At 48.1% G+C, this 19,631-nt stretch overlaps 1 protein-coding gene across 1 annotated transcript in view; it reads right to left on the reverse strand.

The window, feature by feature from the left end:
• Spns3 (SPNS lysolipid transporter 3, sphingosine-1-phosphate (putative)) overlaps positions 1–19,631 on the reverse strand; it is a 69,754-nt gene that overhangs the window by 3,647 nt on the left and 46,476 nt on the right. Inside the window, exon 9 of the mRNA XM_070001342.1 lies at positions 6,549–6,614. Within this exon, the coding sequence (XP_069857443.1) occupies positions 6,549–6,614 (66 nt within the window). The remainder of the gene's footprint in view (positions 1–6,548; positions 6,615–19,631) is intronic.

Here is a 19,631-nt window from a genome sequence, read left to right on the forward strand (position 1 = left end):
CAAGAGCTCAGTGTCCATAATGGGAGCACATTACAGAAAACCTTTTTTTTTTCTTTTTTTTTGTTGGTCAAGGGACTTGAACTCAGGGCCTGGGCGCTGTCCCTGAGCTTTGTTGCTTAAGGCTAGTGCTCTACCACTCTAAGCCACAGCTCTACTTCCAGTTTTCTGGTGGTTTAGTGGAGATAAATTTTCTTACCAGGGTGGATTCAAACCTCGATCCTCATATCTCAGCCTCCTGAGTAGCTAAGATTACAAGCATGAGCCACTAGCACCTGGCAAGAACAATAATTATAACTGCTAACATTTGTGACGTGCTTCCTTGAATAATCCACTAGGGCAACACAGCTATTCCTGTGTATTCTACAGATGAGAAAACCTCCATATGGAGGGAAAGTGGCTTGCCCAGGGTGTCCCAGCCAGGAACCAACAGGGCAGAGGCTGTAGGTCAGGCCTTCTCAGAACGACCTCCATATTGGCATGTTTGCCACCAAACATTGAGAAAATGAAGAGAACGTTAAAAAGGACAGCTTTATCACAGTGTCTCCTGCAAACCAGCAGAAGACAAATAGTAACTGACTGAGAAGAGAGGCAAAGGGCTCTTTACGCTGGGGGGAGTGGCATTTAGGCTATAGGAAGGAGCACAGAGACAAGGAGGATGAACACACCAGATCTGGGAGAGAGGGGCCTTGTGGGTGGGCATGGCAGGGCATAGCAGAGTCACTGTGAGAGGCCAATGGGTTCTGGGTCCCTGGCTCTGAACCATTCTGTGCAGGTGATGAGGAAAGCCGTGCCTCTTGTCAATCTTGGACAGAACAGGACTAAGGAGGAACTGACCACAGCTCCACACCTTCCCCGAACTTCCTTCTCATCCCATAATTATGTGATTACTCACTGGCCTTGTGGGAGAAAGGCAGGGCTTCCTAGAGAGATGGCCCAGCAGGTCTGCATAGGTCCATGTGGGGCCCAGGCAGGTGGGCCCGCTTCTCCCTCCCTCCCTCTCCCCCTCCCAGGATCTCCAGTCTGCTAGGCCCAGACCAGCTGCTGCTGCCTGAGGTGGAAGATGCAGATCCCCCACATGCTGCACCCCCACCTCTCCATTCCCCACCGTGTTTCCACACAGCCAGAGACCAAGGCTGGCCCAGTAACACCTGGGAGTCCAGGGGGTAATTTTAAAAAATGAGAGGCTTTGGGGTTCTAAAAACTCCAGACTCATTTTATTCTGAGTCAAAAACAAAACAAAATTTAAAAAACCTATTTTTTACTTACCCATCTCAGAAGAGCAGTTCCCTTTATAGCCCAGAGCAAAAGCAGCACCACTCAGTGGCTGGCAGAGTGGCGACCACCAGGCACAGCCTCCCTGGCAGCCTGCCTCCTGCACTCCATACTTGGAGGTGGCCCTCATGCCCAGACACCCCTGGGAGGGCAAGACAGATGCACAGCAGATGGCTACCTGGAGGAAAGAGGCTAAGCAGGGAGGCATGGAGAGGAATAGAGGGGGAAAAAAAGGAAAAGAAAGAAAGAGCACCTTGGGAGCTTAACAGATCTGTTGAAAAAGTAGGAGCTGAGCCTGGTGGTTGGGCCAGACAGACCCAGGAAAGTGGCCAGGAGCTCCCCTTCCGCTTCACTCCTCATGCTTGGGAGGCAGAGGGAGCAGGCATTAGCTTGACATGAAACATAGCATGGCAGGCAAGGAGAGTTGCGGGGGTCATCTGCATCTGCACAAAGTCCCTAAGAGGAAGGGGCTACAGGGAGTAAGCTCACCATGGGGCATTGTGAACGAGGAGAAGGTAAACACTGGCAGAGGCTCTACAGATTGGAGAGCTGTCCAGGTATGTACCAAGGAAAGCTGGATTAGGATGCTAAGGAACTTCATTAGAAATTCAGGGCACAACCAGGTACCAGTAGCTCACACCTGTAATCCCAGCTAATAAGGAGGCTAAAATCTGAGAACTACAGTTCACAGCCATCCTGGGCAGGAAAGTCCATGAAATTCTTAACTCCAATTAACCACCAAAAAAAAAAAGAAGTGGAACTGTGGCTTAAGTGGTTGAGCTCTCGTCTAGGGACAGCACCCCAGTTCAAACCCCAGTACTGGCATACACACATGTGCATGCACACACACACACACACACACACACACACACACACACACGCACAAAGTACAACTCATACCAGGCACTGGTGGCTCACATCTGTGATCCTAGCTATTCAGGAGGCTGAGGTCTGAGGATCACAGTTTAAAGACAGCTTGAGTGGGAAAGTCTGTCAAATATATTAACCACTAAATAAATAAATAGAGAAATAAATAAATCTGGAAGTAGAGCTATAACTCAAGTAGTAGAGCATAAACCTTGTGCAAAATATCAAAGGGTCAGCACCCAGGCCCTGAGGTTCAAGTCCCAGTACCAGAACAACAAAGAAAGAAAGAAGTTAGGCATCAGAAGTTGGCTCACACCTGTCATCCTAACTAAGGATCATGGTTCAAAGCCAGCCAGGGGAGAGGGGGGGAGGAGAGGAAGAGGAATCTATAGTCCTAGCCCCTACTCACTGAATCAGATGCTAAAGACAGAGGCCTGAAATTTAGAATCAGCGCCAAACTCCCACAAGCTCCATTCTTACGCAGAATGAAGTTTGAGAGCAATATCCAGCCATTATCAGAGGCCCCTTCTCCAGAGAATCTGGATTCTCCTTCCCAAGTTAGGGAATGCAAATAACCCCCTCCCCACACCAACTCTCCTTGCCCACCATGCTGTGTTTCGTGTCAAGCTTATGCCTCCTCAAAGCTGCTCATGGGGGCTCCAGCTCCCTCCCAGCCCTGCCCCTGGCAGCCTGCTCCCTCCACCTCCCAGGCAGACATACAGACCTCCCTCAGTACATTCTCTCCTTCCTGCCTGGAACATGGTTGGTACTACCACGCTACTATTGTGCAATCAAAAAAAACCCAAGGCTCAGAGAGATTTCCAAGTTACTTGGCCAAGGTTACACAGCTAGTAGGAATCAGAGCTATGAGTTAAACAGATGTTCTGCTGCAGGGTACTTGTGACTGGACTCCTCTGCTTCCCCATCCCCCCACCAAAATAAACCCAGTCTCTTTGTTCTATTTTTCTTTATGGCTCCCTCTCTACCAGGAACTGTCCATTAGAGCATAGCATCTTGCCCAATCATTCTGCACCCTGGACCCATGCACGTTGGGGCCCTCTCCATCTCTTGATCCTATATGAAGAGCAGCTCACATCCCTCCTCAGGAGAAACCAGTGAAAAGAACTCTCAAGACAGGGTGCTGGTGGCTCATGTCTATAATCCTAGATAACCAGAAGACTGAGATCTGAGTAGTTCAAAGCCATCCTGGGAGGAATGTCTATGAGGCTCTTATCTCCAATTAACCACCAGAAATCCAGAAGTGGCACTGTGGCTCTAGTAGCAGAGTGCTTGCCTTGAGCAAAAGAATTAAGGGGCAATGCCCAGGCCCTGAGTTCAAGCCCTACAACTCTCACACACACACACAAGTGTCACTTTCTGCTCGCACTGGTCTTCTTGTGGTCCTGTCTCAGTCCACCTGCTTCTTCCTTCTTGTCCCCTAGAGGTTGGTCTGGCCACCTCTGTGGAAGTCCAGCTTTCCTGATCTATCACACCCAGGCACTGACTGCTCTTCCCCATCTCTGTTTCTCAACTTCACACCTGGTGATACCCAGGTAGGCCCCTAGACCCTTCCCTTTTGAGCCTCCCCTTTCTCTGCCAGGGAATCAGCACAGTGGGAGAGTGAACTCCAAGTGTTTGCAAGGATCAATCTGGCTCTCCCCACCCACAGGAAGAAGTTTAAGAGAGGTGGGGAGGCAGAGAAAGAGAATCAGAAGCATCCTTGGATGGAGGGCCCTGCAAAGCTTCAGAGAGTAGAGGCCTGTATGCCAGGGAAGGACATGAGGAGCTCTGAGCCACGCTGGATCTTGGGCAGCTCAGCTCCCTGGGCCTTTAGCCAGCGGCCCATGGGTCAACTACCATTGGCCTGCTGAACCCTCTCACCTCTTCACACCATGCTCATACATTCCTTCAGCCTGCAAAGAGCCTGGCACTGCCAGGTTAATCATCCCCACCAACAGAGTCTGTGGGGGACCTGGGCAGGCTTTGCATGTCTGTGAGGCTGTCATGTGGAAAAGGGAGCAGCGCCATGGGGGGCTGCAGAGGAAGCTTTGGAACATAGGCTGAGCTTTGTTTGCATCGCCTGAGAGAGAACGAGCTATGTTCTGGGTGAAGGATTCCTGCGTGCTGTCTCATTTGCTCCGCCAAGCAGGCTATGATTAGCCCTTTTTATGGGCAAGGAAACTGAGGCCCAAGGCCATCCAGCAGGTGTGGGACTCAAGCTGGGCTGGAAGCCAAATCTCCTGTCTGGAGGGAGGGCAGCAGACTTGGTGAAGACTCCAGTCCTGCTCACTGGGGCTGAAGCCAGGACAGCCCTTGCCACACTGGCTGAGCCCGGGCCACAGGGAGAGGCAGGAGTCTCCGCAAAAAACAAGCATCCAGTCAGCAAAAGTACCCAGACAGCTTCAGTGGCTCATTAAATGAGGATGCAATCCTATCACCCTTTCAAATTCAAGATTCTTTTTTTTTTTTTTTTTTTTGGCAGTTGTAGGGCTTGAATTCTGGGCCTGTGCAATGTCCCTCAGCTCTTTAGCTCAAGGCTAGCACTCTACTGCTTGAACCACAGCGCCACTTCTGGTTTTCTGGTCGTTTGTTGGAGATAAGAGTTCATGGACTTTCCTGCTCTGGCTGACTTTGAATCGCAATCCTCATATCTCAGCCTCCCGAGTAGCTAGGATTATAGGTGTGAGCCCCTGACACCCGGTTTGTGTGTGTGTGTGTGTGTGTGTGAGAGAGAGAGAGAGAGAAAGAGAGAGAGAGAGAGAGAGAGAGAGAGAGAGAGAGAGCTCAGGACCTGGTCACTGTCCCTGAACTCTTTTTTTTTTTTTGTCGGTCGTGGGGCTTGAACTCTGGGCCTGGGCGTTGTCCCTCAGCTCTTCAGCTCAAGGCGAGCGCTCTACCACTTGAGCTACAGCGCCACTTCCGGTTTTCTGGTGGTTTTATTGGAGATAGGAGTCTCACGGTCTTTCTTGCCCGGGCTGGCTTTGAACCGCGATCCTCAGATCTCAGCCTCCTGAGTAGCTAGGATTACAGGCGTGAGCCACCAGCGCCCGGCTCCCTGAACTCTTTTGCTCAAGGCTAGTGTTCTACCACTTGAGCCACCACATTGCTTCAGGTTTTCTGGTGATTAATTGGAGATAAGAGTCTCACAGACTTTCTTTGCCCAGGCTGGATTTGAACCACTATCCTCATATCTCAATCTGAGTAGCTAGGATTATAGGCGTAAATACTGGTGCCTGGCTCAAATTCAATATTCTAAGATGCCAGGGTATCTTTGGGAGAAAGAGAATGAGCGAACAGAAAGCTGGGAACTCCAATGAGGATCCTTGCCAGAATTCCCTGTGCCAGTTCATTCTCATTACAGCATAGAAAGTAGCTACTCTCATCCCCATTTCCCATGTTGGGAATAGTCTCAGAGACACAAAGTAACTTGTCTAAAGTTACACAGCTAGTGACAGAAAAAGGGCAAAGACACGGTCTATGTCTTGAACCTAGACCTGTACCTCTACACTAAATGGCACTTGGACAGCATGCTGCCAGCTACCAGGCTGTACAGGCTCTTTTGTGCCTGCCAAGAGGCAGTTCCTAGGCCCTGGAGCCTGTTATAAGCAATGGCAGGGCCCTCCACAGTGTTCAAAGGCCTTCCCTGTATGGCAAAGAGGCAGAAGGCTGGGTAGAGAGTATGAGGTCAGGAAGGGGCCCAACTGAACTCTGAACATAGCAGAGTCATGTGGGCAGCACAGGGTCCAGCCTCAACCACATGAGAAAAGGTGAGCTGACCCCAGCTGGGCTTGGCGGTCACTACATCCCTTACGCTGAGCTTCTACATCTGTACTCTCCAGAGTGCATGCCAAGGAGCTGAGCTGCTGAGAGGGGGCGTGGTGAAGGAGGAGGGACCCAGGGGTCCTGGAGTCAAAAAGCCTGCCTTTAACCAGACACAGGGGCTCATACCTATAATCCTAGCTACTCAGGAGGTTGCAATCCGAGGATTGTGGTTCAAAGCCAGCCCAGGTAGAAAGACTCATCTCCAGTAAACCACCAAAAAGCCATAAGTGGAGCTGTAGCTCAATTGGTAGAGCGTTAGCCTTAAGCACAAAATTTCAGGGTTAGTGCCCAGGCCCTGAATGCAAGCCCCAGAACCAGCACACAAAGAGAAACAAATAAAAAAGCATGACTTCGGTTTCACCCAGGGGCCTAGTCTAGGAAAAATAGGGATAATGGTCAGGAATGTTTGAGAGTAACAGGAAGGCCTCTGGTCCAAGATAACTGGGCAGTGGCCTTGACCTCCAACCCCCTGGTCTCCGAAGCCCTACCCAATCCCCAGGCTGCTGTCAGCAGAGGAAATGGACAGAACTCTGAGATGGACAGAAGTAAGTGGCTCCTAGCCCAGCCCCCACCCTGCCCACACCTACCAGCAGGATGTCAGCAACCACTGCCCAGTTGCAGGACAGAAGCAGTTCCCCAATGCCCAGGAACACCTGTGGAAAGAGGATGGCCTCAGTGAGTCTCCTGCCTCAGTCACGACAAGAGAAAACTAAGATAGCATCGTTGAGATGGATGGGGCAATGAAAGTCTGCAGCTATTTTCTTCATGGTGAGTAGACCAGGCAAACCAGACCAGCAGCCATGACCCCATGTGAGCAATGGGGCTCAGGTCTGAGAAGTACACTTGCCTTAATGTATGGCCCTCAGGACCTAGCTCTGGGGTTACCCACAGAGCTTTGCATGAAACACCCAGGAAACCATTTGGAGGAGAAAAGCTGAAAAACTACTCAGGACTTGCCTATTCCTTCTCTGTTTTCTCCTAAGGCCAGTCTCACTGCTAAAGTACCTACTGACCAAACCAGCCTAGAACAAGATGCTTCCGGCCTCTGTCCAGAATCCACTACCTGCCCACCTCTCCAGATCCTCAGGTGCTCACAGGCTAATTCAAGTTAATTTCACACAATCCTCTGACCCTTTCTACCTACCACATGCCAAGGGTTTGGGGGCAGTCTTCATGCCTCCTTCTCAAAAAGAGTTAATGAAGCAGCAAGAAGAAAGAAAAATGCTTCATTTTTCAGAGCTACCAAGAGTTTACTGCTGGGTTGGAATTAGTCATTCCTGGAGTCACGGGACTATGTCCAGGCAGCCCAGGCTAAGAAAAAAGAGCTTGATGGTCAGAGATCTGAGAGCACCAGGGCAGAGGAACAAAGGACCCTGCCTGAGCACTCTCTGTGCACCAGGCACATCTACTCAGACCTGGGAACATCGCAGACCTGAGAACGCAGGCCTGACGGCACACCGCAAGCCCCTTCCTGAGAACCCTGATAATTGTGCCTGGCCTAAGCACAGTGAAGGTAAGAAGGCCTTGGCAGAAAGTGCTTCACGAGCCTCCAGTAGCTGTGTGTCTAGCAAGGCTGGCACAGGTAATCAGAGAGGAACTCCCAGGCGGAGGGTCAGGGCAGAACCCTGAAGGGACAGTCAGATTCAAGAGGGTACTGAAAATAATTGCCAGACCACCCCAGGCAAAGGATCTTTATAAACAAATACAAAAGGCTGGACTGAGCCCATTGTGTGGGGTCAGGGCAGGAGTGTTATGAGTGTGTGTGTGTGTGTGTGTGTGTGTGTGTGTGTGTGTGTGTGTGTGTGTGTGTGTGTGTGTGTGTGTGTGTGTGTGTGTGTGTGTGTGTGTGTGTGTGTGTTAGGACTGGGGTGAGGGCTGTAATCCTAGCTACTCATGAGATTGAGATTGGAGGATTACAGTTCAAAACCAGGCCAGGAAGGAAAATTTGTAAGACCAACAAAAAACCAGAAGTAGAGCAGTGGCTCAAAGTGATAGAGCACTAGCCTTGAGCAGAAAAGCTCAGGGACAGCCAGACCCTGACTTCAATGACCAACCAACGAACAAACAAACAAAACAAATGTCTCACAGAAGCTGGTGTTGGTGGCTCACTTCTGTAATCTAGCTACTCAGGAGGCTGAGATCTGAGAATCATGGTTCAAAGTAAGTCTGGGCAAGAAAGTCCATGACACTCTTATCTCCAATAGACCACTCAGAAAACCAGAAGTGGCGCTGTGGCTAAAGTGATAGAGCACTAACCTTGAGCTGAAGAGCTGAGGGACAGCACCCAGGCCCAGAGTTCAAGACCCATGACTAACAAAAAAAGTCTCACAGACTTTCTTGCCTCAGCTGGCTTTGAACTATGACCCTCAGATCTCAGACTCCTAAATAGCTAAGATTACAGGTGTACAGGGAGCCACCAACACTCAGTCCAAGAATGTGACTTCTGACAAAAGGAGGGTAGAAGAGACCACGGAAGCCACAGGCTTGTGTAGTTTTTCAGCCCAACTAACTCTGGCCCTTGGCTCTCAAACTGGGAGGCTTTGGAGGACAGCGTGGGTCTCCTTCAGGACCTAGAACATGGGCTAGGAACCCATAGGGTGGAAATCAGGAAATTGCTGGTAAGCAGGACCCAGGCGGGGCCCAGGCAGGCCGCAGACCCACATTCCAGATGACAGGGCCTGCCAACAGGCCCCCGGAGACCACATGAGAGCCAGACCCGGCTCACACCCACTGTCCCTGGAATGTCACTGAGGATACTTGCACCTGGACCACCAGGCCTCTCCTGCCTTATACCCCAGCCTGCTTCTGTGCCCTTTTCCTCCACCCGGGCCAGATGCCAGCCACTTGAGCCTCGCAGCCACAGAACCTCCTTGCCCTGCCTTCACAACCACAGGACATACTGAAATACACCTTTTCCTTCCTCCAGCTGCAGCAGGGTGGATCCTGACCCCCAAAATAGAGCCCTCAGAGGGAGGCTGCAGCCACAATGGAGCTTTTCAGGCTGAACAAGCCACCCGAGGATGCCAGGCTTCCCCAGACACACCTGGAACCTGGCACTGCGCCACCCAATCCCTGGCTCCACTTTGCAGCTTTGAGGGGCAAAGGGCCAGCCAGGGAGAGGCTGCCTTCTAATCCCTTAATCACAGAGGCCCCTGAGGTAGCGGAGGCCCGGCAGTCTGGGCTCAGGGAGAAGCTATGCAGCAAAGGGTGCGACCTGCTTTGTGGATGCCTGGCCCCACCCTGCCTTCTGGGGGTGGGCCAGCCCCTGTACAATGGTGGGGCCCCCATGCCCTAGGCTCCTAGAGCACCAACAGTCAGCTGATAACCTGCGTGCACAAATCAGATCCTAATTCAATGGCTTCTACCTCTGTAACTGATTCAAATTTGGGTTTCACAAGCAAAGAGCAAGGAAAACAAACAAAAAGGCCCCCAGTTTGGAGAACTTGGAGGACTACTCCTACATTATGCCCAGGCCTGTTGTTTCAGACCCTTCTGGCCCATCACACACACACATCACACTGACCAGGTCCCCACATTCATTCTTCCACATCACTGTTCCAGCTTGGTGGGGCTGAACTGGTCAGGAGCCAGCACAGGCCACAACTAAACTGCCAATGTTTCTTCTCCTTAGGCTCTGGGTGGCCAGGGAGACTATAGGCCAAAGGCCAGAGTGAGCCTGCAAAAGCCCCCCCTTACCTTCTCTCCTCATAGCTCTTCCACCCACCCCCACCCCCCTACAGGAATTTGGCCCCATCCTGATCCTCTTCCTTCTATACACTGCCAGACATTGAGCCTGGCCCTCCTTCCTCAGCTTCCTCACAGGTTCCCATACCCCATCATCTCTTTGGCCACCTATGCAAAGGGGAATTCCAAAAGGGAAATCTGACTCTGCCCTCCGCTGCTCCTCTGAGCCTGTGTGGCTCCCCTGCTCCCTGGCTTCAAGCCCTTGGATGAGAGAGCCTGGGAATGCTGCCTGGGGCCTGAGAAACAGGCTGAGCCGAGAGCCCTTGACCTCATGGTGGACACTCCTGGCCTTTGTCACCCCTGGCCAGAGAGACATGCGCACACACACACAGAGTCAGCCACCCATGTGCACACACTCACTCATATACAACCAGACAGCATGCAGACATATGCATATTCATATCTGCATGCATGCACACACATGCACATACACATACAACCTGGAAAGCACCCACAACACATATCATAAGTATATATGGAGGTAACAGGGATGGCATTCAAAAATATCAAAACATATAGGAAGTGTGGCTTGAGTAGCAGAGTGTGTGCCTAACAAGGGTGAGACCTTGAGCCTAAATCCCAATACTTCCCTTGCCAAAAAAGTATGGCACTGGGTGCCCTTGAACAAGCCCAACTTCAGGACTGAAGCAGGAAGATTACATGAGCCCATGAATTTAGAGTAGGTCCTGGACAACATAGCAACTCATTCAAAAACAAAAGCAATCAAGCCATAGTGGCTCATGCCTGCTATTCTAATTGCGCAGAAGGCTGAGACAGGAGACATTCAAAGCCAACCTAGACAGACAAATCCATGACTTACTTCTCCAATTCACCAGCAAAAAGTCAGAAATGAAGGTGTGACTCAAGTAGAAGAGTACCTGTCTGAGAGAAAAGGCCATGTGAGAGCACAAGGCCCTGAATTCAAGCCTTGGTACCAACAACAACAAAAAAGAAACAAAACAAAAACACAGGCTGAGAAGTACTTACTAAAGAAAAGCCTAGATACTCACTATCTTGCCCATGTAATTGTAACCCCTCTGTATGGTATTTTCACAATTAAAAAAAAAAAAAGAATAGCCTAGAAATTATTCCCAATACTTGTGGTCTCATAAGAAACTCAGTAAGATATGTTCATGCATGTGTGCATGCACACACACAGACATACACACTCATGCCCTCACATGAATGTGTACAAGTGAACACGTTCACGCCCATGGCTTCCACACTAATGCCTTCACACTATAAAGATCTCAGCCCACTACAAAAGTGGGCTTCAGGAGAGAGCAGGAAGGGAAGACATCCCAGGAAAGGTCTGCTCCTGTAGGATGGAGGGCCAGGGTCTTCAAACCTGGGCCCATCTTAGTCTTCCACCTGGGCAGTGACAGGACCCTGAGAAGGTCACTGTCCCCATGGACTCATGGTGCCTGGGGAAAATCTGAGATCCATCCCTGAGGGTTTACAGACCAACTCCGTGCCAAGCATGACTGAGCCAGTCAGGACACAGGCCCAGAGCACAGACTGGCCACCATCAAGCTGATGCACTGGCTGGCACACTCTGCTCCTAAGCCTGCCAACTTGTAATTGCAGAAACTGGCATGAGGGCACAGGGGCACCACCTGGTTTCCAGGAGCTGGCAGCAGCACAACAACCTGGTTGACAGAGAAGCAGAGGGAGTGAGGTGGCAAAGGGGTCCACCTCTGGGGTCTTCCTGGGAAATTCAGCCAAGTAATAAGTTCTCTTGGTGGGCTTGTGCTGCTATCCAAGAGGCTCCAGAGGAAGAGAGGGGCTCTCTCTCTCTCTCTCTCTCTCTCTCTCTCTCTCTCTCTCTCTCTGCCCCTCTGAGGCAGCCCCTGGAGCCTTGTTACTGTAGCCCAGAAAGCAAGAGAAGCAAAGTTTATCCACATCTCCAAGGACCACAGCCATGCTGTTGGCACCACCCTGGGGCCAGAAACAGATCCCACAGCCATCCTGCCTGAATTCCTAGCCAGCAACCTTTTACTACAGCTAAGGTAGACACACAGCCTTCGCTGATTCCTGACAACCACCTCCCAAGCTCCCCTTCGAGCAGGTGCCAGGCTCCAGCCCAGTTCTGGCCCCAGAGTCAAGACTAAGATGAGAGGTGACTCCTTTCATTGGTAGGGGCTCAGTACAACCATGCTGGCTGTACTCAATGTGGTGACCATGCCACATTGGGCAAAGAGGGAATTTAGAGCCATAATCAGATTTGGGTTGGCTGAGGCTTATGGGTCATTTGGGAACTCCTGGGTAAAGATGGAGGATAAAATCTGCATTGTAAACTTTTCTTCTCTCCATAAGCAAAAAACTGGTACATCGGCAGGGGGGGCGGGGAGGGAATCTTTTTTTTAACCCAAGGAAAGAACAAAATGTAATGAAATAAACATTAAATACTAGCTTCTAAGCAAAAAGACAGCCAGTTCTGGAGTGCAGCACTTCTCAGATTTGCATCCTATACCCACTCAATAAAGCCCTCCCATCTGGATAGAAATAAACTGGGTAGGGAGGTGTCCTTAACAGAGAAGCTGCAGGATGAGTTGCTGGTAGGAGTTGGGGGGTGGGGAGCAGGAGATGGAGAAAAGGAACAATGACCTCAGTCACTGCTTCCACTCCAGCCCTAGGGCAGACCCCATCCCAGAGAGGGGTGTACCCCACAATTAAATAGAAAGAACACTGTTACACATAGCATTTACCTAAATCCCAGAAGAGAGAGAGCAGATTCCAGGTGTTCTAACAAAGATGCCTCACTCCTGCCAGAGCCCTGCAATCCCCTCTGGCAACAAAAGAAAAGAAAGTCTACAGAGCCTAATATTCAACTCTCCAAAGTACAACTCCTGTTGCAGAAGAGGGTGGTCCCAGAAGCCTAGACAAGAATCAAGAACTATGTCTGATAGCAAAGCAGTTTCAGAGTCTGCGCACAGCTGCCCACACCCAGGTAAGGGGAAAGGAATCAGGACAAATCACAGGGACCATGCACAGAGGGAGAGAAGAAAGGATAGAGTAGAGAAAGGAAGAAAAGGAGGAAGGGAGGGAACAAAGGATGAAAGAGAGAGAAACAATGGGAAGGGGTAAAACCCAAGAAGATAGATAAGAGGAGTATCAGAAATTCCCTATAACTGCTTCCAACTATAGGACAATGTAATGAGAAATTAATTCTTCAAGGAAAGCTTACAACAGGTGCTAGGGCTCATGTCTATAATCCTAGCACTAGTGCATGCAGTTAACGAGTTGGGAATGTGCCTTAGTGGTAGAGTGGTTGCCTAGCATGCATTGAAGCCCTGGGTTCCATTCCTTAGTACCACATGAACACAAAAGCAGGAGTGGTGCTGTGGCTCAGGTGGTAGAGTGCTAGCGTTGAGCAAAAAGAAGCTAAGGGACAGCGCCCAGGCCCTGAGTTCAAGCCCCAGGACTGAAATTTAAAAAAATAAAATAAAATAAAAGAATTGCTGTACAGCCAAAGTCAGCACCTGGAAGTAAGTGCCTCCTAGAATTTTGTCTGCCTCCTTCTCCTAGATAGCTTCTTGCCTCCTCTTAGTCCCAGACCTGACTGTGATCTAACACAAGTAAAACATACCACAAATAAACCTAAGAAATATTTAGAGATTAAAAAAAACACAGTCCTAGCTGGGCACCAGTGGCTCCCACCTATAATCCTAGCTGCTTAGGAGTCTAATGTGAGGCTCATGACTCACACACTTTCACAGGAAAGTCTGTGAAATTCTTATCTCCAATTAACCACCAAAAAGCCAGAAGTGGGGTTGTGGCTCGAGTGGTAGACCGTTAGCTTTGAGCACAAAAGCTCATAGACAGCACCCAGGTCTAGAGTTCAAGCCTCAGGACTGGCAGAAAGAGGAGGGGGGAGAGAGGGAAAGAAAGAAGGAAAGGGAGAGAAGAAGGGAAGGAGAGGCAGAGGGAGAGGGAGAAAGAAAGGGAGAGAGAGGGGAGAGAGAAGGAGAGGAAAGAAGGAATGAAGGAACAAAGGAACGAAGGAAGGAAGGAAGGAAGGAAGGGAGGGAGGGAGGGAGGGAGGGATGAAGTGAGGGAGGGAGGAAGGGAGGGAGGGAGGAAGGAAACGTGATCTTCAGATCTCATCCTCCTGAGCAGCTAGGGTTACAGGTGTGAGGCACCAGTGCCCAGCTATGACCTCCTTCATTGTCTTTTCAAATTTGATAAAGCCAACTTCCACATAAAAGAGGCCCACTCAGAGTTTGAAGGTGGCTTAGTGGTAAAGTGCTTGCCTAGCATGCATGAAGCCCTGGGTTTGATTCCTCAGTAAACTGAAAAGGCAGGAAATGAAGTGTGGCTCAAGTGATAGAGTGCTAACCTTCAGAAAAAGAAGTTCAGGAACAGTGCCCAGGCCCTGAGTTCAAGCCCCAGGACTGTCAAAAAAGAGGCCCAGTTAGGGATGTAGCTCAGTAGTACAGTGCTTGTGTAGCATGTAAGCCCTATTTATGATTCCAACAAAGAAAAAAAAGTTTCATGTAACAAGGAACTGAGAGTAGAATTCAACAATGAGCAAGGAGATTCTTCATCTAAGAATCTGAATGCTACCAACAACTGAGAATGAGCCTAGGAAAGGATCCTTCAGCAGTTGAGCCTTCAGGGGAAACCATAGTCCCTGAGACCACAGCTCAATTGTAGCCTTGGGAGAGCACAGAGAAGAAGACCCAAATGAGCTGTGCTGGATCTGTGACCCTCATTGACTATGGGAATGCACTTAATTTTATACTGGCACATTTTAGGGTGATACATTGCACAGCAATAAAGCCTAATACTAACTACAAAGCTACTGACTTTCAAGAATAAATACTGAAAAGTTCAAGTATCCATAAAAAGTGAATCAACATTAAGGACTTTTAAAAATCAGACAAATGCCAGGTGCCAGTGGCTCACACCTGAAATCCTAGCTACTCAGGAGGCTGCGATCTGAGGATCATGGTTCAAAACTAGCCTGGGCAGGAAAGCCTGTGAGTCTCTTCAATAAACTACTCAAAAAAAGCCAGAAGTGGCACTGTAGCTCAAGTGGTAGAGTGCCAGCCTTAAGCACAGGCTCAGAGTCTAGGCCTGAGTTCAAGCCCCTGGCAAAGAAAAAAAAATCAGATGAAGTGATTCTCCATAATCATATTAGATACCAGAAGTTAACAGGAAAATATTTGCAAAATAATGAGGGAAAGAAAAGATAACCCAATAACACTACACCTAATTAGATGTTGCTCATGAAAAGAGTCAAAGACAATCTCAAGAGCTAGGCTTTGTGGTGCATGCCTGTAATCTTAGCAATTAGTAGGTGGGGACAGGAGGAGTCTGAGACCAGTCTGGACTGCACAGTAATGAGAAGCTAGAGGGTTTCAACCTTCCTTAATGGCAGAGGGTTAAACCCAGTTAAGCATTATAGGAAGAAAACACTCTTAAGAATGTTAAGTTCACTTAATTCTTTAAGTCTCTGATGCTTCTCTTCTTTGAATAACTTGAAATGTTAGGAACAAGCCAACACTGCCAATTGTCAGGTTCCTTCCTATGCCTGGCTGCCTCAAGTGGAAAACTGCCTTGACAAACCGCAGGCCCCTCTCCAAAACAGCCCACCTGCTCTGCATCCTCCACCACCCCTCTGAGGAACGTTTACTCCAGCCACAAAGACCACCACATCTGAAGCCAGTTTTCTGCTCTAGAGGGCTCTGCTCCAGTCATAACCACCCCAGACAACCTATATTCAGACTTGTAAGACATCACTCCAAGACAATCCTGTTCACCCTGCAGCTTTTCTACTCTTGTAAGACATTACTCCAAAACAATCCTGTTCACCCTGCAGTTTTTCCACTCAGGCCAGAGGGAGAGCACATCCCCCAATAGCCTAGCACCAAGCTTGTCATTGGTGCAATGTAAGCCCTGTGATTGGTCTGTATGTAAAGGCCATGATTGGTAGAACCAGAATCTGTGCTGCAGTTGGTACAAATTACAATGCCACATGTTCATGCCAGTCATACCATGCACCTTCTCTGGGTACATAACCCGGCTGTTCCAGTCACTTCTCTAGTGTGGCCTTTTCATGCCTTCTTGTTGATCTTTGTGTTATGGATAGGGCAGGCTGATTGGTCACACACAGAGGAGATAGTAGTGGCAGAGGCAGAGGCAACAGCAGCAGCACTGACGAGGCAGCCGAAGAGTTCCAGAGAGCAACCAGGGGCAAAGATGGCAAGGAATGAAGAAGGCAGAGACAACAAAAGACAGGGGGTATATAGGAAAGACAGAAGGTTATGAAGAGCCAAGATGAGACCTAAGAGGTACCAATCGTTGGAAGAATTCCAGAACTCAGGGATTTGCCAAGTCTTAAAGACAAGGATCCCAACATCCAAGTTTAGCGGCAGTACCATTAGCTGCCACTAACTGCGGCAGACTCCTGGTGCTGTCAGCTTCTCGTTGGAGCTGAGATTTTACTATGTGTCAAGTGCTGGACCACTGGCAATCAAAGCCCAGAATAATCCTTCTCCAATCCAGAAACCTAGGGCTGTAAGTCTGTGGCTTCCACATCCTGGTGCCTTAAGTCTCAGAGTGCCTTAGTTCTCAGAGCTTAGTACCCAAGGGCCTAGGACTCACAATGCTAGGAAAACTATTCCTCACTAATTCATAATTTTTTTTTGGTCAGTCATGGGGCTTGAACTGAGCCTGGGCACTGTCCCTCAGCTCTTCAGTTCAAGGCTAGTGCTTTACTACTTGAGCCATAGCACCACTTATGGTTTTGTGGTGATTTATTGGAAATAAGAGCTCAAGGACTTTCCTGCCCAGGCTGGCTTTGAACCTCAATCCTCAGATCTCAGCCTCCTGAATAGCTAGGATTACAGGTGTGAGCCAACGGCACCCAGCTAATTCATAATTTTCATCAGAGTAGAGCAAAAGTACTCCAGTGTGGTTCATTGATAACTTCAAGACCCTGCCTAAAAAAAAACCAAAAACAAAGAAGACCATCTCAACCATTTCATCACAAAATACACCCAGTTTAGAGGTAAAGCAAAATTTTAAAAAACTCAGGAATGAAAAACCTATATAAATTAACTGATGAGTATTTAATCTATTTAAATTGGGACCACTGTCAAAAAGTTATGAAGATTATCTATAAAAAACAGATTATGAGTGTTGTAACTCTAGAAACATAAAAATAAAAATATAACAAAACCCAAGAGGTTAGAGAACAAAGAATCAAAGGCCAGATTCTCTTTCAGAGTTGAGATCTGTTAGTAAACCCAGTTCACAATAAATTTGAATGTAGAGCTGGGAAGGCTCAGTGGTAGAGTGTTTGCTTAGCATGCATGAGGGTTCAATTCCTCAGCACCACATAAGCAGAAAAAGCTGGAAGTGGTGCTGTGGCTCAAGAGGTAGAGCACTAGCCTTGAGCTGAAAAGCTGCACGACAGTGCCCAGGCCCAGAGATCAGGCCCCACGATCAACAAAAATTAATTAATTAATATTTGAATGTCATACTTTTTTGTTGGTGGTGGTCATGGGGTTGAACTCGGCCTGGGTGCTGTCTCTGAGCCCTTCAGCTCCAAGCTAACACTCTACCACTTGAGCCATAGTGCCATTTAAGTGCTAGTCTTAAGCAAAAGATCTCAGAGATAACATGCAAGCCCTCAGTTCAAGCCCCACAAGACAAAAAAAGAAAGAAAAGGTAGAGAAAGGATGGTAGGGTAAAAACAAAGGAGGAGGCAACAATGTTCGATAGGAAATGTACTCATTACCGTGCTCATGTAACTGTAACCCCTCTGTATAGTATTTTTACAATATTAAAAACCTACAAAAAAGAAAGAGAAAAGAAAAAGAAATATCTCTGAAGATGGGAAGTAGATCAGTGATTGTGTAGGACTAGGATACGAATAGACCGGGTAGAGTGGGGAAAGACTGGTAATGGACATGAAGCTTTTCTCTGAGATGATAAAATGTTCTAAAATTGATGTAGCAGTAACATTTATCTCAAAAGATAAAAAATAAAATATAAGTAGTAGTGGGCACGCAACTGAATATCCTGAAAAACATTAATTTAGACATTTGTGTGTGTGTGCATGCGCATACACGTGCGCATGCATGCATGTACACATGCACACCAATACCTGGGCTTGAACTCAGGGCTTCACACTCTTGCTTGACTCTTTCACTCAAGGCTGGCATTCACCCCTTGAGCCATGCTTCTACTTCTGGCCTTTTGCTGGCTAATGGGAAATGAGTCTCACAAATTTTTCTGCTCAGGCTGGCTTCAAATCACAACCCTCAGACCTCAGCCTTCTGAGTAGCTAGGATTATAGGCATAAGCCACCAGCACTTAGCAAATCGAGTACTTTAAATGGATGAAATTGAATAGCATGTGAATTATATCTCAAAAAATCTGTTTCTAAAAGTCACACCAACATATGATCCAAGTTTAATAAAAGCATTTCTGATGGCTACTGTCAAAATAGATTCTCAACAAGTATGAAAATGAACAACAAAACCTCTTTTTAAAAAAATGAAACCTCAAAATTATTTTAGAGCCTTGTACCAATGGCTCAGGCCTATAATCCTGGCTACTTGGAAGGCTGAGATCTGAAGATCATGTTCAAGGCCAGCCTAAACAGACATATCCACAAGACTTACCTCCAATTAACCAATTAAAAAAGCTGGAAGTGAGCCAGGTGTCAGTGGCTCATACCTGCAATCCTAGCTACTCTGGAGGCTGAGATAAGAGGATTACCATTCAAAGCCAGCCTGGGCAGGAAAGACCATGAGACTCTTATCTCCAATTAACCAGCAGAAAACCAGAAGGGGTTGCAATAGCTCAAGTGGTAGAGCACTAGCCTTAAGCTGCAGAGCTGAGGGACAGGGCCCAGGCCCAGAGTTCAGGCCCCACGACCAGACACCCCCCCCCAAAAAAAAAAATCACCACCTTTATTAGTCTCCTTACCCATCCCCCCTCTTAAAACAGATTACATTGTTCTATTTTCTCGGGTTTTTTTTGTTTTTTTTTGTTTTTTTTTGCTTATATGGTGCTGAGGAATTGAACCCAGGGCCTCAAGCATGCAAGGCAAGTGCTCTACCACTGAGCCACCTTCCCAGCCCTGTTCTATTTTCATACATTCAAACATACCACTTCAACTATATTCATCTTTATTCCTACTCCCTTTCCATTGCTACCTACTTTCCCAGCAGCTTTTGCTTTATTTTTCTGTCATTCAATTTTTTAGTGTATATTCATTACAATAAGGGATTTCATCACTATATTTCTGATATGCATATATTTTGTTTTTCTTTTTTTTGGGGGGGGGGGTCCGGTCGTGGGCTTGAACTCTGGGCCTGGGCGCTGTCCCTCAGCTCTTCAGCTCAAGGCTAGCACTCTACCACTTGAGCCACAGCGCCACTTTCGGCTTTTTTCTTTTTGTTTATGTGGTGCTAAGGAATCGAACTCAGGGCCTCATGCATGCAAGGCAAACACTCTACCACTGAGCCACCTTCCCAGCCCCTATATTTTGTTTTTCTCAGAATATCACTCTATTGATTTGTATTCCCACACCCTTCAAACCTTTTCATTAGAATTCTTTTTATCTTATCTTTCTTTTTTTCTTTTAGGCCAGTACTGGGGGTGGAACTCAGTGCCTCATGCTCTCACTTGGCTTTGTCATTTATGGATGGCACTCTACTACTTGAGCCATTCCTCCACTTCTAGCCTTTTTGCTCCTTAATTGGAGGTGAGCATCTTGCAGATATGTCTTTCCAGGCTAGCTCTGAAACACAATTCTCAGATCTCATCCTCCTGAGTAGCTAGAATTATAGGCATTTGCAACCAGTGCCCAGCTCATTGAAATTTTTTACACTATCTTCATTCATAGTTGCAATGCATTTCAAAATTATTCACCATCTTTCTTTTTCCCTCTCCTTTTCTCATCCCCC

The sequence above is a fragment of the Dipodomys merriami genome, unplaced genomic scaffold (assembly GCF_024711535.1).
Source record: "Dipodomys merriami isolate MVZ:Mamm:240054 unplaced genomic scaffold, mDipMer1.0.p SCAF_59, whole genome shotgun sequence".
NCBI classification, from domain to species: Eukaryota; Metazoa; Chordata; class Mammalia; order Rodentia; family Heteromyidae; genus Dipodomys; species Dipodomys merriami.